Source organism: Alexandromys fortis, unplaced genomic scaffold (assembly GCF_014885135.2).
Source record: "Alexandromys fortis isolate MF-2015 unplaced genomic scaffold, M_Fortis_MF-2015_v1.1 scaffold_122, whole genome shotgun sequence".
NCBI lineage: Eukaryota > Metazoa > Chordata > Mammalia > Rodentia > Cricetidae > Alexandromys > Alexandromys fortis.
In genome coordinates, this window is record NW_026068004.1 from 3602116 (window position 1) to 3624531 (window position 22416).

The 22416-nt window shown below is 40.2% G+C and overlaps 1 protein-coding gene across 7 annotated transcripts in view; it reads right to left on the reverse strand.

Annotated features, from left to right (window-relative positions):
• Positions 1 to 21788, reverse strand: part of Foxj3 (forkhead box J3) — an 821428-nt gene extending 799640 nt beyond the window's left edge. For 5 of the 7 annotated variants that reach the window (XR_007595256.1, XM_050161432.1, XM_050161430.1 and 2 more), the window contains exons 1-2: positions 21643 to 21788; positions 1397 to 1457 (exon numbers count right to left, since the gene is read on the reverse strand). Coding sequence is in view for 6 of the 7 variants with exons in the window: in XM_050161432.1 (XP_050017389.1) it covers positions 1397 to 1440 (44 nt within the window). In the remaining variant the exon portion in view is untranslated. Of the gene's footprint in view, positions 1 to 1396; positions 1458 to 2207; positions 2230 to 20913; positions 21008 to 21642 lie in introns of those variants that run through there. The other 2 variants (XM_050161428.1, XM_050161429.1) reach the window with 2 other exon arrangements.
• Positions 21789 to 22416: the final 628 nt, after the last annotated feature.

Sequence of the window (22416 nt, forward strand, 5' to 3'; positions counted from 1 at the left end):
GAAACTCAATCTGTAGACCAGACTGGCCTTAAACTGCCTCTGCCTCCCTAGTGCTGGGCTTAAAGAGATATATCACCAACCTAGTAAGGTTACTTTTCAAATCAACTCTTGAACCAACAATGTCTCAGAGGTCACTGAAAGAACAGAACATGGGAGCCTAGAAAAACTTTGTATTTGTCTGCTTTACCCACTGCACCTACCACAAGATTGGATTCAAAGAATTTAGTAACTTATAAAAAAATTTGAAACCACTAACTTACAATAAACAACTTAATTCCTACCTTTTAATTTCATTTGTTTAGTTTAATGTAGAAGAGGATAACCTAAATAACATGTTTTTACCGCTCTTAAGTTAAAATCAGTAATTTAGTCTATCTTAATGATCTGTATAAAGCAATCAAAATGTATTTTTAATTAAAACAAGTAGAAAGCAGATTATATTTTAAGAAACAACAAAAGTGTGGTTATGTTGTTTCATGTTCAAGATTATCCCTAGAGAATAAGAGATCTAATTCCCATTTCCTCGCAAGTCTGTAAGTATAAATACCACCGACTCCACAAAACTGCACTACTTCACAAAACAGCATATTATTTTCTACAGTAGAGGGTGACTTATTGTATTCACTGGAGAAATGAAGAGTGTTGCTATTCTATAACAAAATTTGCCAGGCGGTAGTGGCACATGCCTTTAATCCCAGCATTCAGGAGCAGAGGCAGGCGGATCTCTATGAGTTCGAGGCCATCCTGGTCCAGGACAGGCTCCAAGCTACAGAGAAACCTTGACTCGGGAAAAAAAAAAAAATTACTGAGCCTCTGTTGGGGTCTGGTACTAGCCCAGACCATAAATTATTTCTCTTGACCAGACCCTAATATAAACTATCTTTCTTGACTGGTGTGGAGGCGCGAAAATAAAGATACAACTCACATGGCTTTATTGGGAGGAAGATTCTTTCTCAGTGGTCTCTCATGAAATCCTGAGTTCACATCCTGAAGAATATCTCCGTTTATTCTCCAAACAGTCTTTATGCCAAAACTTAACTTAGGGGAAATACATTAGCATTCTCCTAAGTAACCAGGTGAATGGCCTTTTGTCATGTCCACAACTATCTTCTGCTCTGCATGCTAGCTGTCACATAGGCTTGAATCAGCATCTCTATAAAGAATCCTCCAAATTATAAAGGAAGGAGCAACGCATCCTGACCCTCGTTAGGGCAGTGACAGCAGGACTATGTGACCACCTCAGGTGGGCCTATGGCTTCAGAGCCTGGCTGCCACACCATACAGAAATATGGGCCTATAAGCCTCACCTTGAATTTCACTGCAACATAACATGACCAACATAACTTTTCAAATGTTAGATGTTCCAATAAAGAAAAAAAGAAAGAAGAGTACTCACCTTAATGAAGTTACAGATGGACAAGCCTGTCCATACAAACCCATCTGGCCACAAAGAAAATCTAAAAGTAAAGAAGAATTAATCATTAGATGCTTCGAAGTAAATTTAACTATAACCTAACTACAATTCTAATAAAACCAGTAAACAAGAATCAAAAGATAAGAGAATCACAATTAAGAAAGCATTATAAGGGGCTGGAGAGATGGCTCAGTGGTTAAGAGCACTGTCTGTTCTTCCAAAGGTCCTGAGTTCAATTCCCAGCAACCACATGGTGGCTCACAACCATCTGTAATGGGGTCGGGTGCCCTCTTCTGGCCTGCAGGCATACATGCAGACAGAATACTGTATACATAATAAATAAATCTTAAAAAAAAAAAAAGAAAGAAAGAAAGCATTATGAATGAAAAGTATTACTGATAGTATCAATGACACACATATCAATCACGTAGAAGAGACTGACACTGTAACTCTGACATGGAAGGTGCTGAGACCTCAGAATATTTAACAGATGAGTCACAGAACAGAGTGTGTCCAAAGTATTCAGGAGTCTCTGCATTCCAGCAAGGTGCCTGAAAGCTACTATTGGCACTGAGCATGCCAGTAGTACCTATGCTCATATCCTCTCCCCATACAACAGTCTTCAATAAAAAATGTTATCTTATTGGTTTTGCCTATTAAATCCGCTTGATCTTTAGGAATAGTTGCAGTGCTTTATGTAGTAGTATATTATTTGTATTTGGATAAATAAATCTTGTATGAAGACCAGAGGCAAAGCTAAAGCCACAAGAGGTCCCGCAATGGTGACACACACCTTTAATCCCAGGATTTGGCAGACGGTCAGATGGATCTCTGTGGGTTCAAGGCCACCCTGGGTGCACAAAATAAATCCAAATGGTGGCAGCTCACACCTTTAATCCCAGTACTAAGGAGTCATATGCCTTTAATCCCAGCACTAGTGGGAATATAAAATGAGGAGAGAGGCTGTCTGTTTAGTCCGAGGTCACCCAGTCTTGATAGAGGTAAGACTTCTCTAGTGCCTTGGCTGCTTTGCTTTTCTGGTTGAACCCCAATATTAGTCTCTGGGTTTTTATTATTCACACTACAGCTTTAAAATTAGAGAGTTAAGAGCAGAGTAGCACTTGAGTAAAAGGGTATTTGAGAAGTTCAGATTCTGATACATTACTATTTTCTTCATTAAAACTTGGGGATAGGACTGGAGAGATGGCTCAGAGGTTAAGAGCACTGGCTGCTCTTCCAAAGGTCCTGAGTTCAATTCCCAGCAACCACATGGTGGCTCACAACCATCTGTAATGGGGTCGGGTGCCCTCTTCTGGCCTGCAGGCATACATGCAGACAGAATACTGTATACATAATAAATAAATCTTAAAAAAAAAAAGAAAGAAAGCATTATGAATGAAAAGTATTACTGATAGTATCAATGACACACATATCAATCACGTAGAAGAGACTGACACTGTAACTGTGCCCTCTTCTGGTGTGCAGACATCCATGCAGTCAGAATGCTGTATGCATAATAAATAAATAAATAAATCTTTAAAAAAAAAACCTTGGGGATAATACCATCGATTTAATTTTATGAATTAGCCATTACAGACCTGTTTAGAATAAATGAATAAATATAAATGTATCTATTTAGCACATGGTATAACAATAGCAGAATGCCAATACATTTACTAGGCACAAATATAATCCACAAATGCCTAGGATAACAGGACTACAGAAAGGCTGGAGTAGGTTAAGTACACAATGTATAGAGTACACACGGTGAAATGTGAGCATCTACAGGTAGTGTTTATTCTGAAGAATCCACTCATTCCCAGATCCAGCACAGCGCTGCTGGGCAGTATTTTAGACAGTAAGAACAAGCTGTAAGAACTTGTTTTCAAAAGAAATACAAAACCTTGTTAGAACTCTGTTATTTTCTAAACACTAAAAGAGTCAAATAAATCACAAGATTTTAATCTAAGTTTATAACCTTAGGAAATTTAAATGGGTTCTCAGTAACTAAAGACAAAAACATCTGTTTTTGTTGGAATGACAAGATAAGATGGATGGCCCGATGACCATAACCACTGAAAATAACTATAATGCCAGCTACATTTGCTAAAAATCCTTATAAAAGAACCAAAAACTTGGTATGAAATAAGGTATGAAAGTAAAACTAGACAAGGAGGAGGAAACTAAAGGTAGGCAGAGTACTAAAACCAGCCTTTTTTGAACATTCTGACAAACTCTGAGATCTCTCAAAGTAAAAGCAGCAAAACATAGTCTTATCTAAGAGAAATCAAAGTGAACTGTTTTTTAATCCTTGGCATTAAGTGGAGGCTGGGGATGGGGCTAGTATAGCAATACTGTGGTATCTCCCTTAGCACACAAGCTCAGAGCTAGAATCTCACTTAAAATGTCTGTAAGATATAGGAGAAATTCACCTTTGACCTAGGTCTGGGGTAAAAAAATCCTCCAAACAGGAGTTCAAAATAATGAATATGTGTAAATGAATTCACAATCAAAACACAAAAATCAGAAAGAGGCCACCCACAGCAAGACAGAGAAGAAATATCAGCAGTCAAACCACAGAGCTTAGGGCCAACGTTACTTTTCCCTGCTGTTTTACTTTACGGGTAGTTTACCTACCATTGTACTTTAAAAGCCAATATGCAGAGCGAACCTGTCTATGTCCAGCAGGGTACCCTCAGCTCTCCAACCATGCACAAAACACTGCCTACTGAAAATTTTGAACTTACCATTCTTAAAAGTGACTCCATCATCATCATAAAACCGCAATCTTTTCATATAAGATGGCTCTCAGGGCTCTGCTATCTCAACTCTGTTAGAGCCAACAGTTCTAACTCTTTATTCTATGAAATACACCTTCTCTAAACACTCCTTTCTAAAGAAGTAACTTTATAGGTGGGCAGACCTTAATAAAAGACAAACATCTAGGACTTGATCTCTTCCCTCTCCACCTCTACTGTGAGGCAGTAATCTGGATTCATTTGCTCTGCTGACCCAAACATCACCCATGGTAGTCTGTACTATATATAGGTAGGTGGTAATGAAGAGCTATGGAATTAGCCAAAATCATTTTGACTCTTTAACTCTTTAGAAAACATATTTTCCTCTACCAACCATATTTTTTTAAAAAGCAAAGGAGGGAGCTGGAGAGATGGCTCAAGAGGTTAAGAGCAGTGACTGCTCTTCCAGAGGTCCTGAGTTCAATTCCCAGCAACCACATGGTGGCTCATAACCATCTATAATTAAAATCTGGTGACCTCTTCTTGTGTGTAGGCAGAACACTGTATACTAATAAGAATAAATCTTAAAAAACAAAACAAAGGAGACTGAAGGTAATAGCTCAGTGGCAGACTGCTTACCTAACATGCTCAAGACCTTAAATTCAATCCCTAGAAACACACACACCTTTCAAAGTTTGAAGTTACCATGAACTTAGCAATTCTAATTCTATTTATAGATATATATATATATCTCCAAGACAATTTATATGTTCCTATAAAAATTTGTACTTAAACATTCCATAGCATTTGCTTATTCATAATTAAAGAACAAATGACTATCAGCTGATGAATAGGAAAACAATGTATATATTAATATATCAATGACAACATATGTAACTTGTTATTCCACTATAAAAAGAAAAGAATGGTATCTTTTTATGTATTACAACACAGATGAGTTTTTGAAAGCCAGTGCTGAGTGAAAACTCATACACAAAAAGCCACACGTTATATGATTCCATTTATACAAACAGTCTAGACTAGCCAAGCTCTTATCTAGGGCATGACAGTAGATGGCAATGTTGTTGCCAGAAGACTAGGCGTGGAGAGCAACAGGTAAGGAGCAGTTGCTAAGAGTTGGTTACTGTTACAGTGGTTGACTACTGTATTTACATTTGTTCAATAAATCAGTCAACCCATTTCTTCCAGAATTGTGAAAAAGTTAAAAGACTGTGCTAGTAAAATGATCCTTCAAGCCTGGCACCCTTGTTTAATCCCCAGAATCCACATAAACTACCAACTCCACAAAACCAGCCTCTGATCTCCACACACGTACATCTGAACACAGACAACTTTTAAAGCAAGTTAAAATAAGATCTGTTTGAAACTGACCAGATCTCTAATCTAGTATTTGTGTCTATTACTTCTATCTCAAAAGACTTTAGTCAATTAGAAGAGCAAGTTATATCCAGAATGTATAAGTGTGTGTGTGTGTGTGTGTGTGTGTGTGTATAATCTTCAAAACTCAGTAATCAAAAAAGTAACCTAATTTAAAACCAGGCAATTTCAACAGCCTTAGCTACAAAGACAGGCAGCTATCTAACAAATACACAGGTATTTAACATTATTCACCACAAAAGAAATACAAATCAAAACCATAATCATAGCAGGCAAGCTGGCCTGGGGGGAAAAAAATAGTCATGAAAACTTGACTACCTAGCCGGCGGGCGGTGGTGGCGCACGCCTTTAATCCCAGCACGAGTTCGAGACCAGCCTGGTCTACAAGAGCTAGTTCCAGCACAGGCTCCAAAGTCACAGAGAAACCCTGTCTCAAAAAACCAAAAAAAAAAAAAAGAAAAAAAAAAAAAAGAAAAGAAAAGAAAAAGAAAACCTGACTACCTGATTTTGACTCCCAGAAGCCATGGTGGAAAAAGTAGGAACACCTGCACCCAGAAATAACAGTGAAATAATTTACAAATTTTAAACTTCTTAAAGTTCTTAAATTTCTTTAGTGCTAGTGCAACTCCTCTGAAAAGTCCATCAGCCCATCAAAGCTGACTTATCATATTAATTCAGCAATCCCACTTCTGGGTTTTTTTTAAAAAAGGAAAAGGAAACCTCCCTAAATATATGAACCCAGAGGAAAAACCTAAACAGATTAAATCTTAACAAAAGAGTAAAACAATCCAGATGCCTACCAACTGAGGAGTGAGTGTGTTAAATATAAAAGTACTGTGTTCATCCAGTACTGACAAAAAGAAACGATATATGCTACAACCGTGAAAACATTATGTTAAAGGAAAAAAAGACACAAGCCAAAAACCTATAATCATATGATTCCATTCCATTTATACAAAATATCCAAAACTGGGCAAATGTGAATTGATAAACAGACTCTCTTAGGGCTAGCAGAGAGGGGAGACAAAAAGGAGGGTAGGGACTGGCTGCTATGGAGTATGGAGTGTCTTAGAGGAGAAGGAAAAAGTTCTAAAATTAGACTGCAGTGCTGTTTGCACCTGTGAGTATACTAAAACACACTGGATTTTGCACTTTAAATGGATAAACTATATGATACGTGAATTATATCCCATCATATCTGTTTAGGGGGAAGAGTTCAGCAGCCATACACGTTTTTATTCTGCCAAGTTCCTGCTCTTTCCTGTATAGTACCTGCCAAAAGATCCAAAGCTAGAACAGAAGAAAGTAAAGCAATGACTTCACTAGAAAGCAACTCCCCTAACAATCACTTTCAAATTGATCCATTCAACACCGTGTTCTAAGGCCTCCATTATTTCCAAACCATACTCTAGCCACTAAACAATGATACAAATACAGCCCATTACAAAAGTTCGAAATGGGAGGGGAGAGTTGGCAGATATGAACAATGCATACATGTATGAAATTGTCAAAAAATAAATTAACAATTTTTAAGGTTCATACATCTAAAAAAAATAAGGAAACTACTACTATTTCCTATGGACTAACTACATAGTATATGCCCCTCTCCTGAAACTAATCAAGTCCGAGAAGAAACAAGAGACAAACAAGATGAGTTGGAGGAGGAAGCAACCACTAGCCTCAGCTTTTTAAGAGTTAAAACACAAAGTTTAAGACTCGCCCCTTTTCTTCCCTCTGCTTCAAACCATGGTCTTAAAGCAGGTGGTAAACACAAAGGAGAGAAAAGACTTCTTGGCCAAACACAACAGAGTTACTGCAACTTATTCCAAACCCAAAACCTTACTTCCTGCAATTACAGAACCAGATCACAGGCCCCCTCTTCAAACCAAATCATAACCAAGGCAAAGAGCAGAGGATTCTATTTTTGGGTCTGTCATTAACTCACTGATAATCCTGAAGCTCCAGTCTTTCTCCTCTGCTCAATAACATAACCGCAACATCTGGATCTAAAAATCAAATCATGTGGTCCAATAAAAAGACCGTTCTTTCTCCAATTTATATATTTATTTCCATGGGAAATATGACAAAAGCAAATTAAACCATGTTAATTGTTCAAATCACTTTTACTGTTCAAAATCTAAGAAAAAAACTATCCAATCCCAATATATTAAATAAGCCCTCCCATTTTAATTACTTTCAAAGGTATTCATTAAACAAAGATAGAACTAGCTTTCAGAGAGCTGAAGGATTCCGAGCTTTAAATCTGAGCTCAGTTTATATTTAGAAAACTAACATGCCATTTCTCTGGATCCTGTATCTTTATCTTGGGCATTGGATTCATGTGCTTTGCCTAGTATAATTCAAAGCAATAGAGTCTATCATAGCCTTGAAAAGTAAAATGAACCTATCAGAACTTTCTGAATCAAGAGGAATAAATGCTGTAATGTGCTCCAAATGACAGGAAGCTACAGTCTCCAATACCAGAATGAATAAAAATAAAAATGACCTCCCTGCTACCTAAAATCGTCTTAAAAAAAAATAAAATAAAATAAAAAAATAAATAAAAACAAGTTTTCAAGACAGGATTTCCCTGTGGAGCCCTGGCTGCTGCCCTGGAACTTTCTCTGTAGACCAGGTTGGCTTTGAACTCACAACAATCACCTGCGTCTGCCTCCCTAATGCTGGAATAAAAGATATGCCACCACTGCCCATCTATCATTTCTATTCCATTTCTAGAAATCCTAATTTATTAACACTGGATGAACCCTAGGGTGTCTGTTAATCAAAAGTTCTATCAGGTGATTCAGTTAATTCATGCACCAGGCAAAGTTATCAGAAAGGTTTCACGTCATTTTCAAATCTGCTCAACCAACAGTGGTTGCCTGAGGTCAATTCTAAACAGAACCAAAAGGTAATAGATACCCACAGCTACTGTGATGGGAAAGCAGCTAACATGCAAACTATGTACCTGTCGTCCTTGATTCAAACCACAGAATGATTCGAGCCTCTGAATAACAAGAGTCTGGAAACCTTACTTCAGGGAGGGTAGGAATAACAGGCTGGGTACATCAACTAGGATTCTCTGAATACTCATTATTAGTCCTAGAATCACACACAAATATACTTTTTTCCTCTCAAATTTGTTTGTGAACTTGTTGAAGAAAAAAACGTTACATGCATGGTATGAACTTGGTTCTAGTTCCACTGGAGAAAGGTGGTATGATTCGGTGAGAACTGGATGACAGCTCAGTGGAAGAGCACATGCTTTGCAAGTATGAGGCTAAGAGTCCAATCCCTAGCACCATAACAATAAAACTAAATTAAAGTGGTTTTAAAAACAGCAAGTAGACGCATGACTGACAGACCAGACCAAAAAGGGTATAATTTGGATTCATTCAAGAGACAATCAAGCATGGGTTTCTAATCAGGACATGATTAGAGGAATATTTTCAGATGATTCCAAAACTGAGCATGATGGCACAGGCCTCTTATCCTATTACTTGGGAGGTGGAGGTAAGAGGATCAAAACTTCATAGTGGTCCCAGGCTCTATATTGAGTTCAAAACTATCCTGGACTATATGAAGCCCCACCATATAAACAAATGAGTGAGTGAGTGAGTGAGTGAGTGAGTGAGTGAGTGAGTGAGTGAGTCAATGAATGAATGAGGCAGATTCCATTGACCCCAATACCAAGAGGAAGGGTGGAAGGAGAAAAGGGGGAAGGAAGGCTATTGTAATTAAGGTATGACTCAGTTTCAAAAGCAATATAAAAGAATTTTATAAGAGACAGATAAAAGAACCATAAGAGTCAAATTATGACAAAAAGTAAAAAGGAGAAAGGTCAGGCATGTTGACTCATGCCTAAAATGATGGCATTTGGTGGCTGAAGCAAGTGGATAGGATACTTCAAGGCTAGCATGGGCTACATAGGAAGCTCTAGGTCACTATCTGTGTTTCTTTCCCCATTGCTGTGACAATACCCAGACAAAAGCAACTAAGGAGAGAGAAGTCTCATGGTTCAAGGTACAGTCCCTCATGGTGGGTGTAGCAAATTCTAATTGGTCTCAATAAATAAAACCTGGAATCAGCTATTAGGGATGAAAGCTGAAAGATCAGAGCAGTGCAGCCAGCCACTAGAGAGACCTTTTACCTCTAGCAATGCTCAGACCAAAGGGTGATCCTGTTCTCAGACGGCATCTCCAGACTGCAACTGTCTCTACCAAACCTCAGACTGCACTGAGCTGTCTCCTTCCGCCTTATATTCCTCTCTCCACCCAGCCTTATTACTCCTGTCTCCACCTCCCTAGTGCTGGGACTAAAGGTGTGGGATGATCCCAAGTGTGTGAGCTCTGTTTCACTTTTAGACAAATTAAATCTTGTGCAGCCCAGGGTGGTCTTGAACTAACAGAGGTCTCTCTGCCTCTGTCTCACAAGTCCTGGGATTGAAGGTGTGTGCCACCACTCCCTGGCCTCTAGTGGCTTAGATCTGCACTCTGCTCTTCAGGCAAGCTTTATGTGTTAAAACATAAATAAAATATCAAAAGAGGTGGAGAAGTCAGGGTGACAGAGCCTGAAGCAGCTGTTCTCATGGCACCCACAATCAGAAACAGAGCATGAATGAGCACTAACTACTTCTTGCTCAGTTCTAGAATCCCAGTGTCACCCAAATAATAGCATCAAGATAAAGCCCCACACAAAGGCATATAAAGAGGTCCATTTCCTTGTCAGCTAATTCTAAATTGTTGACAATTAATGCTAACAATCACAGACTCCCTGGGCTACATATAGTGAGAGAACCCTGTCTCAAAAAACATGAATGCTGTGTACACACAGGCACCCCACATACACTCGAGAAAAAAAGAAAATACCATCAATTTTGCTAACTACAATAATGGCACATATAATAATATATGAGTCTAGCACGACTGCACATGCCTTTAATCCAGCAGAGGCAAATGAGTTTTCTTAATCTGAGGTCAGCCTGGTCTATATATCAAGTTCCAGGATAGTCAGGGCTAATTAGTGAGACATGTCCCAAATAATACATTAGGAATAAGAAAATAAAAACTAACACATTGGTACAAAAGAAGACACTTGAATTATATACAAAAAATTTCAATATTTGAATCTCAGTAAGGATTTATTTTATATACTTCTACATATATGCAATAGAGCAGATAGACTGAAGTCTTTGGGTATTATTTATTCAACTCCAACACTTAAACAATTATTCTTCTTTTCTTAAATTTCAGAAAGCAAAGAATGAATATTACCTGTGAGAAAATGGCACATACATAATCAGAAGAAAACAGGCACTCATTTGATAGCTCTACTAAGAAGAATTCTCTATGAATTTACTCAAAGAAGTTCTTGTATATCAATATGGGAACTGAATATGTGCCAAGGTAATGCCTCAGCTACTAGAGAGAAGCAAACAGTCTTAGGCTCCATTAGAAAGCTAGTATCCAGACCAAGGAGGTTAACAGCTTCATAAACTCTTCTCTTAATTCACAGTGGAGTACTTCTATGCTGTCTTGAGCAGGGCATCTTAAGAGCACTTACAACGTTGAATGCTCACAGGGAAATATTCATAATGCAAGTGAGGAGTTTAGAAACCAAAAGTCCATGGTCTGTTGTGAAACGCATTTTGATTCCAGCACTAGAGGAAAAGGGGAAGTGGATCTATGAATTTGAGGTCAGCCTAGTATACAATCCAAATTTCAGGGCAGCTAAGGCAATGTAGTAAGACCCTGTCTCCATTTAAAACAAAAGAAAACAACAACAAAAAAAGGAAACCATGTCAAGCATAGAATCACTGAAAAACTAAGAAACTATGTCTATTAAGCTTGAATAAGAATATTTTCCAGCTTTACAACTCACTTCTAATACATAGACAGCATATTTTTTTCCTGAGGCTTCCTACCTGTTAATGAGTATTCAAATGAGTGAGAAAAACAGTACATTTTTTTCACTTCAAAAGACATCAAAATTTTCAATTACCTTAACTACATTGTGTGAATGTACACAAAAAGGCGTCTAGTTTTTTCCAAATGTGACAATTGATTGATTTCCCACAATGATTCGCCACACTTCAAATACTGGGAGAACAACAATAAACACTGAATATCCTGGTACACAGTCTGGGAAGCTTCTTTCCCTTATTCTCTCAACCTAAAATGCCCATATCTCATCTCATTTCAAATACTACCTATTCTAAGACACTTTCTTCATCAGTAGAAAGAAAACCATTACTTTTACTTGTTGGTAAATCCATAGTTCATTATCCACACCTGTCAGTGAGAACAGAACTACTTCATAACTGCCATTTGATAGCATCAAAATATGTTGAAAAAAATAATTTTTAAATACCTGAAGGGTTCTCTTATGAAAGAAGGCAGACTATGGGCACTACTGTTCCCAGAGGAAAAATGATTGGTTAGAAGTACATTTTGCTTCAGTTAGAGTCTATATTAAACAAACAGGCTACCTTTTTTATCCTTTTTGAACAGTCTTAAAGTCCAGCACCCCTACTGGCATTCAACTCACAACAGGTTAATGACCTCAAATCTCAAGCAAACCACCTGCCTCCCTTCCTGAGTGCTGGAATTACAGATGTGTAACATGCCATATTAGCTACATTTCAACTACCACTGACTACAGGCTTGGGAAGAGAAGCTAAATGGCCATACCTTAAGTGTTTTAATAGGACAGTTCACTGGCCTGAATGACTAATTTAATATTCTAGGACCTACAATTTATCTCATCATACCAGTTAAAAGGTAACTTGATACACACTATTTAAAGCAATATCAAAATTCTTTTTTTCCCTGGGGGGACGGGGGGGGGAGGGGTGGGGTGTTGAGACAGGGTTTCTCTGAAGCTTTTGGAGCCTGTCCTGGAACTTGCTCTTTAGACCAAGCTGACCTTGAACTCACAGAGAACCACCAGTTTCTGCTTCCCCAGTGCTGGGATTAAAGGTGTGCGCCACCACTGCCTGGCCAAAAAGGTGAAACACAAAATGCCTTGTTCTGTGCTACTTTACTAAACACAACATGTTCTGAGCAGTAAGCACAGTCAGATGCCATCTAACATTTCTCACATATTTAGTGCTGGTCCCACCAGATGACATCACCAGTAACATCACAACCATCAGTGTTTGCACAAGCATACTTTGATGGTTCCCAGTGACAGTCATCTAACATTCCTCAGAACATGGCCCCTTTCATTAGGTTAAGAGAACTGCAGAGAGGATAAAAACAGAAAGGCACAGTCTCTTTGCGGGGGAAGTGTTCGGCTTTTAAAGCAGGATCGTACTACTTGAAATTCTGACACTACTAAAGTAAGATCTTTCTTCCTTTTTTTTCTTTGTTTTGTTTTGTTTTGGAAGGGGGCCAAGACAGGGTTTCTCTATGTAGTCTTAGCTCTCCTGGAACTAGTTCCGTAGACCAAGATGACCTCAAACTCAAAAGATCTCTGCTTCCCGACTGTGAGAATTATAGGCGTGCGCCACCACTGCCCGGTTGAGTAAGATTTCTTAATCATAGTATCATAACAAACCTGCTAACCTTCCATAAATCAGAAAGTCTAGGTCGTCTATCTCAGTAACAAATGTTCCTTAGAGACCAAGCCTGGCGGCACATACCATAATTCAAGCATTTGGGATATTGAAGCAGAAGGACTGTGGGTCAAGGCTAGTCTGGGCTATATACCAAGATCTTGTCTCAAAAACAGGGAAGAAATGCTCCTTAGATGAGGGCATTCTTGGGTTTGGAAATTTGTTTTGACATTCATCATTTATGGGTATGGAGCATGTGCTCCTGGAGGTCAGAAGGCAACTTTCAGAAGTTGGTTCTCTCCTTTCCAACTCAGATGAATCCTAGGAATCAAACTCAGGTTGTCAGACTTGGAGCAAGCAGTATTTGCCCAGTGTCACAGAACCACCCAGGTTCAAGGTCATTGCTTTGGATCAATGGTTCTCAGCATTTTATTGTAAATAATCATGAGGCCATCAACTCCTCTTAAAGCTATTTATCCTCACCCTAAATGCATCAAGTTCCTCAAACAGGCTAGATACTGCCTTTCCAGTTAAAACTGAGTCATCAGAAGCAATCAATCACAGGTACCACTTACAGGAAGGAAGGGCAGCTCTAGGCCATCTCTCCCAAACTAATTAACTGTGGCCTTTGCTGGCTGGGACCCCACTTTTTACTTTTCTGGATATAAACAGATGACAAATTCATGAGCAATCAAAAAGAAATTAATTAATTCACTGTTCCTGGATTGAAAACAGTACCTTAAATAAACATTAGCAATTTGAGTTTTTTACTAAAAAACTGCCAGAGAATGGAAATAGGTTAAACAAATCCTTAGGTCTACTTTTCATTGCAAACTAGACTTCCATTTCAGGTCACTTGATTGAGAAATAATAACTACTGCATGTAAACCTGAGATTTTCAGTTTGTTTCTGAGGGAAAAAAATTAATTTCTTGGAAAAGAAAATCCTAATGCAAAGAAACCTTATATCACCTAATACACTCACAATTTGATCCATAATACTATAATCAAGAAATTTATCAAACCAATTTATTTACATAACGTCTTAGCCAATAGATGGACAGAATCAAGTATTTAAACTGCTCTTCAAAAAACTCAGTTTTCCAATTTGTTATCTGAACCACAAAAATCAAACTTTCTGAATGAAACATGCTCACTGTATAGAAAGGTTCATAAGAAAATTTAAATTAGCCACTGTCATGCTTTCCTCCCATTCTGGTTTTTGTTGTTCTGTTTCTATTCAGTAAAACTTCCTTTGTATACTATTAGTCTTCTTACCTACCAAGCAACAGACAATAGGTCTCACTCAGTAACCTAGACACCTGCACTAGACCATCTTACAAGTATAATTTCTCTAAAGTGTATTGGCATATACTTCCATTTTGAGAGAGAGAGGGTGAGAGACATAACTGCTACTTAGCAATCCTTAAGTTCCCATTCTGATTCTTCCCTTCCTCATCTCCAGAATAGAATACTGACAGCAGAGGTGCAGACTCGAGGAAGAATGCTTCCAATGTCTAAAAATGGACCTAATTTAACAAAAAACTGTCCCCATTAATTTTACATTAAGCTTTACAGTATCATAAGATACACTCTTATCTAAAGGATTGGATCCATTTGGGACCTCCATGGCCTTTCACTTCCACTTCAAAAAACCTAAAGTCTGCTCCCCACTATAATTTTGTTATTTTCTACAAAAGAAAGAAAGAAAGAAGAAAAAAAAAGTACAAGCCTAGAGGAGAATACAGGAAATGGGTTCCTATATCAGCTCTACTAACAATAACTGACACTTAATCTTGTCAAGAGTTCATGGTTATCCTGTAAGGCTCTAAAATCCAACATCAATCATCACCCAAATGAAAGGTGAAATATTTCAAAAGCACACATGCTCTAAATAACATGGAACAAAATTTCCTGACATACAAGCATTAACATTTCTAATGCTGTTTGCTATTCATTTATACAAAAGATAAAACATCAATCTATTTCATATCTAACCTGTCTAGCCTGTGTTACAGATTCACCAACCCAAGGAAAACACAAGAAACACCACTTACTTCCTACCCCAACAGTATGCCACCTTCAAAGAATCAACCTACCTTTGACTGCTGTATGTTAATTGCTGTGATTATAACTCATTCCCAAATGTTCTAAAGCCAAGCAACAAACTTCATTTTAATTCAATAAACACCCAAAATCTAGAATGTACAATAACCTATTTTTAATCATACTATAACCTCCTCCCAAATTCATTCTCTGTAAGCAATCAAAATGTGAAACTGCGTCTGAAAGCTAGCAGTCTGACCTACCATTGCACTCCTCTAACAATCTCACAGTAACTATTACAAACTCTATTGATGGCTTAAAGGACAGGTCAGGTCTCAACATTAGACAAAAGTAGATCCCAATTTCTGGGGTTTTTAATACATACACACTAGCACTAAATTCTTCAAATCAATCAGAAGACTAATATGAATGTGATTATATCCCACTAAATAGGGCTCTTGCTGACTAGGAATTCAGTTGACAACTCTTCACTTTGTACTCCAGGTGAAAATTTTGACTGAAAGTCAGTTAACTAAATAAGTAGAGTGTCCTTTAGACACAGAATCAAAGAATGATGACCAACTCTTCAACTCAGCTCAACTCTTCTCCACAGAGGATTTGAAAATAATGAAAAACAACACAGGCAGTTTGTGCTATCTCTAACAATTCTCTTGGACTATACGTTATTATACTTACTTAGTATGTATGTGGGGAGGGTACAGGCATGCCATGGGGCCTATATGATAGTCAGAGAACTATTTGTGGAAGTCAGTTCTCTCTTCAACTGTGTGGGTTCTGGGGACTAAACTCAGGTCATCAATCTTGACAACAAGTACCTTTACCAACTAAGCTACCTCACCAGCCTTTTTTTAAAAAATGTTGTTCATGTCTGTGTCTGTGTGTATGGAAACAAGTTCATGACTCAAGCTGGAGCAGATGCCAGAAGAGGGTGCTGAATCCCTTGGAGTTGGGAGTAAAGGCATTTGCAGGATATTGGGCTTATTACATGGGTACTGGAATCCAACTCCAGTCCTTATAACTGCACAGCAAGCACTCCTAATCTCTGAGCTATTTGCCAGCTAAGACTATCTTCTAACGGTTCCTCTTACTACACTTCATAAGTACGAATCTGTCATAGAGTACCTCACTCACTTAAGAGGGAAAATAACGACAGTGTGGTGTTAATACAGATCCAATCACACCAAAATAAAATGTTAGAGTTATGGTAAAATTCTTTAAGCAACAGAAGTAGCCTAGAAAGTATTAGAAACTGGGTCTACAAAGGGTATCAAAGTAAAAGTTCTTATCTTATTATAGTATTAAAGTTTGGCACTGGGGCTGGAGAGATGGCTCAAGTGGTTAAGAGCATTGCCTGCTCTTCCAAAGGTCCTGAGTTCAATTCCCGGCAACCACATGGTGGCTCACAACCATCCGGAATGAGGTCTGGTGCCCTCTTCTGGCCTGCAGACATACACACAGACAGAATATTGTATACATAATAAATAAATAAATAAATAAATAAATAAATAAATAAATAAATAAATAAATATTTAAAAAAAAGTTTGGCACCACGAGTCATTTGTTTTGACCTGACTGTACAAGAATATTTATTAGTTTGAAAAACATCAAATTCTCATATATCAAATAGTATAGCAGACAAAGGTACCTATTTAGCAAAAGGTTACTTAAAATAAGTAGAGTGAGTGCCATTGTTATAAATATAAGTACAACATCTGGTTCCTTGCAACAAAGCTATTTCCATATCCCAACAGATGGCCCACAGTAATAATGTTTTGCTGATCTGGTTATAACAAATTCTATTAAATCAAAAATCCTGTACAACGGATACCTTTCCCAATTTCAGTATAAGTCAATCTCTTTAACCAAAACACTGTACACTTTGGTTCTTTTTTGTACACTGAAATATAGTTATGCCAATTAAGATGGTCAAAAATGTTGAAAGTTATTATAAAATCCTACTGTGAACGTTTTCCTGAGTTTTGAAGAGAAAGAAGCAGAGTGCCTACTTTTGGGCTAAAATGGAAACAAAATCTGCATTAAGAGAAGGCTGTTGACAGAGGGGCAAAGAAGCTTTGGCCCTCAACTCGAAATTTCTGAATAGCATCAATGAGGGAAGCTACAGGTCAGAAAACACCAACAGTGAAGAACAATTAAAGTATGTAGTTTTTAGCTGAGAAGCTGCTAGGACAAACAAAATACACTGATGTCTAAGCATCTATCTTATTTCAGCTCCACATTAAAAGAAATGCTCATGCAATGTCAAGTCATTTTCACCACTTCTCCAACTACTTTCAAAATCCAATCTTCATATTCTGGCCATGCTTTTCCTTGAACTGTTACCTTTTATTAATTCATAATCAGTAAGCAAAACAGTATAGTGAGGATCTCTGGGGCTGGAGAGGTGGCTCAGAGGTTAAGAGCACTACCTGCTCTTCCATAGGTCCTGAGTTCAATTCCCAGCAACCACATGGTGGCTCACAACCATCTGTACTGAGATCTGGCGCCCTCCTCTGGCGTGCGGGCATACATCGAGGCAGAATGTTGTATACATAATAAATAAATAAATCTTTTTTTTTAAAAAAAAAAAAGGGGGATCTCTGGGTTTGAAATCAGCCTGGTCAACACGAAAGGTTCCAGAACAATCAGAACTACACAGAGAAACCCTATTTGAAAACAAGCAGGTAAAAGTAGAAACTAACTATCTTTAGAACACTAGTTTTTTGTTTTATTGGGGTTTTTTTTGGGGGGGGTTGTTGTTTGGTTTTTTGGTTTGTTTTCCAGAAAGGTTTCCTCTGTGTAGCCCTAGTTGTCCTGGAACTCACTCTGTAGACCAGGCTGGCCTCCAACTCAGAGATCCTCCTGTCCCTGCCTCCAGAGTGCTGGGATTAAAGGTGTGCAGCACCACCCATCTTAGAACACATTTATTTTCTGAAGACAAACTTGTTTTTTGACAATTGAGTGACTCTAATATGATCAATAATAATCCCAGAGGAAACATTAGGAGAAAATACTAAAATATTACCATAGCAGCATAAACTCTCTATAGATCATGTGAAAACAATTTATGAATCTGTTACCTTCCTTTCAAAATTCCTTCTGGTCTAGTTCAATCAACTTTGCATTAAGTCAGCTGTCCATGAATTTTAAAATTGAATCAAATATTGTCAACAATACTACCTTGTAGAAAATCTTTCTATTCTTGGCTTCTGTTGCAGAAACTGCTTCCTGGTTCTTCTCAGAATGCTTCATTTTCCTACTAGACTACTGTAAAGCCTCAAATTCCCCCACTGTACCACACTGTTCCCCCACTGTACCACAGTACACTGTACCACAGTCCTCCTGACAAACATGTACTCAAAGTGTTTTACTACCACTTACAGGCCCATCACCGCAAATCTACATCTCTCCTGACTACCCACCATAAATGATGATTAATGACTATAACCCTGCCCTAAGTCACTTCATGACTACAAGACTGAAGATGAAGACGTAATGAATTAAATATATGTAAAGCACTTATAATAATTTCAGGAATACTGTAAGCATTCAATAAATATCATTTATTTTCACAACCAGTTTCTTGTATCAGGCCATCATCTTAATCCTAAAACTGTCCAAGAACATTCTAGTCAGTTTCCCTACTTCCTGCACTCAGCAGACACTGAAATCTTCCTTGGATACAATATACATTGATTGTTTCACTGTCTTGAGAAAGCACTATAGCACCCTACAAAACCAAATCCTCTATCCTTGACCATCCTCAACCAACGTACCCTAGGCAAATGTATTGAGTATGAATATTTATTCACCAATACAATGCTCTGTGACAACAAGCTACTCAGTATCTCATGTAACCAACCAGCCACTTTTCCGACTTTACAAGTCCCTTTAATCTCTTGAACAGTCTCTTCACTGAAAATTCCTTTTTCACACCACTTACTTGGTTCAAAAGTAAAGGCTGTTTATTACATAGGAACAATGCAATGTATAAGGCTGCTTCTCCAAAAGTAGAGACAACGTCTACTCTTTTTTCAACACAAGTTGAAGCTTTCAGACATCATTTTAATACTTGTGTCTCTTTATTTACTTCACAGCTTGGTGCTTTACACAAGTATACAAACGATGACTACCTTACTATTAAAAAATACACACCTCAGAATATATCAGAACAACATTCTATTTTTCACAGTCCCACCCGTAGTTAGCATAATGAAAGCAGAATCTTTATTTAAATACTTTTATTCAACACAGAAGGAAAAGGAAGAATATGCTGACACTTGTATCAGATAAAAAGGGAAAAGGCAGTATCAAAAATAAATTTTAAGACTACAATGTAGCCAGGCGGTGATGGCACACGCCTTTAATCCCAGCACTTGTGAGGCAGAGGCAGGCGGGTATCTGTGAATTCGAGGCTAGCCTGGGCTACCCGAGTTAGTTCCACGATAGGCTCCAAAGCTTCAGAGAAACCCTGTCTGGACAAAAAAAAACACACACAAGTTTAAAAAAGAATAATGCCTGCAACATGGCAAAGTGCTCAACCAACCCATNAAAAAAAAAAAAAAAAAAAAAAAAAAAAAAAAAAAAAAAAAAACTACAATATAGCCACTTATAGTAGTGAAACAGGCCTGTAATTTCAGTACTTGGGAGATGAAGGCACGATCAAGAGTTCAAGGTCAGCCTCATTTTATACTCAGCTAGAAGCCAGTCTACAATAAATAAAAAAAACAAAAAAAGGAATGTGAAAAACAAGAGAATACTGGAAATTCTCACAAGAGTGACTTCAAAACAGTTAAGTTTTATTTTACCCAAAACTAATAAACTGAAAGTCAAAATAAACATTCTTGACCTCGTCCACAAAACATCTAATAAAGGCATGAGAAATTCCCCAGCAGCACAAAACAAGCACAGAACAAGAGTCACCTCAATTCCAATGAAAACCAAACAGGAAAGAGCAACCTCCAATCTCATCTAAAAACTCAGAATCAATCACATCTACAACCCTTCCTAACATAAAGACGGGGAACACTTGGTCTGAAAAAAAAAAAAGAGGGGGTAGGGGGAGCAGTTATCGTTTTTCTCCGTAAATACATGCATCTGTCACGCTACAGGAAAGAGCAATCTGTGGTCTCCAAGGAGCATAACACAGCCAAGATGGAAACCTTAACCTGGAAGAGATATTAAAGGGAAAGTAAAACAAAGCAAAACAAAAACAACACGTGTTTCAAAGCCAGTGTTCAAAAACGGAGCCCAACAGTACCTAGTGCATCTCAGAAAAGTGGAATAAAGGAACTTCCAGGACAGTCGAGTAGAACTGCCTAGTCAGCCAAAAGAGAGCTTATGTATGTAACTAACTCTCAAGAGAACATTACCTGCCTTCTCACTGGGGAACATAACACAAGGAGAAACTAAAGACAAACAGTGAAAGGCGAAATGAAGCCCACCAATCTCCAGCCCCCCGACACGACTCATTCAGGATTCTAGCAACAACCGCAGACTGGGAAACATTAGGACACAGAGGCACAGAAAGTAGACCGGAGAAAGGAAAACCGTGCACACCAACACATCAGTAGCAAGTGCTTGCTCTCTGGGGGATTAAGCGGTAGTGAAAAGAACAGGAGCTACTGGGGCTGAAAAGATGTCAATGAACTAAGGTCTGGTATGTCCCCTACTGGTCTCAATTTCGTAAGAGTACAACTCTTAATTCTTCCATCAAACAAGTCATGCTCAGCAAAACAAACTGACCTTAACACCTTCCACGCTGCCAGGAAGAAATCACAAATCAAGGGGTGGGGAGGGGTGTAAAGCGGGGGAAGGAGGGGACCATCCCGCTAACTCCCTCTTGACCAACTGCAAAAATGGAGGGGGTGGGAGGGACGGGACACTACCACGTGGGCAGGATGCAACACACGCAGGACAGCAGCAACACGTCCGCAGGCAAAGGCTGCCTTTGCCCCAATGCCACAGAAGGACGCGACGACGGGATGGGCGAGAAGGCGGGACCCTCGCCCCGGGCTCCTCACCCCCGCAGGGCACCCCCGACCCGCGGGGCAGTGGCCGCGGTCCCGGCCGAAAAACGCCCGGAGCGTGAAGGGAGGACGGCGCATCGCGCCAGGAACAGGACGAGCTCGGGCTAGGCGCCGGTCACCAAGCGCCGTCGCGACTGTCGCGGTCCTCCGCCGCCCCGGCATCCGCGGCGCGGGCCCACCTGGGGGAGGGGCAGGCGCAAGCGGCGTTGGGCTGAGGGGCAGCGGCAGCTGAGGAGCTGCGCCGCGGGCGAGGGAAGGCCGCCTCCCGCCCGGCCCGACCCGGCCCGGCGCCCACCGCGGGCCACGGGGAGCGGGGGAGCGTGCGCGGAGGGGAGCGAGCGCCGCTCGCCCTGGGCAGCCCCCGCCCGCGTCCCAGGAGATGCCCCAGCCCCGCCTCCCCGCCCGCCGCCCCAGCCCGGACGAGACCCTGGCGACGCATGCTCACCTCAGGCTGCGCAGGCCGGAACGGCCCGGCCGAGCCCCCGGCCGCTGCGTGCGTCTCCGTTCCCCGCGAAAGGTCCCTACGGCGCCCTTAGAGAGCGGCCCAGGCCCGGAGCGGCGCCGAGAGCGGCGGCGGCGGGAGCAGCCAACATCCGGGCCGCGCACCCGGAACTACTTCCCGGCCCGCTCCCTCCCACCCCCGCCTCCCGCGACGTCGCAGCACTGCCGGCCCGGCGTCCTCCGCGCCACGGCCCGCCCTGTCGCGGCCACCACGATGTGCGAGGGATTCCTCCGCGGGAACAAGTAGTGCCCTGGGCTCCTGCGGCTCTGCCTGCTCGTGGCTGGCGAGAACCGGCGGTGGCCTGTGCGGAAGGCTTTGCCGTGCTCGCGCCGCAGGCTTAAGGGCGGCCGGGGCAGCCCCGGGCCCTCTCCCGGGATTCCAGCGCCTGAGGAATGCACCTCGTGACCTCCCCTCCTTCCAAACCTCTGCCACTGCGCGGCCCCGACAAGCACAGAGCTTAGATTTTCCCGGCCGCCACCGGGGCACTTTGGACCTTGCTTGGGGACACGCGTCGTTCGGAACAGCAAGAGCGGGGTTCGAGGCCCCTCCCTACCAAGGCATGTCATCTTGTCATTGCCCCTGCCGCGTCATCCTCTCCATCTCGAGTTCGCTGGCCAGGTCGTGGCTTTGCTATCAACAGGTGGAGCATTTAGCAGGGTTGTTCAGATTGGTAAACTTTGGACTTTTTCAGCCTTACCTCTGAACTCTTAGCATTGA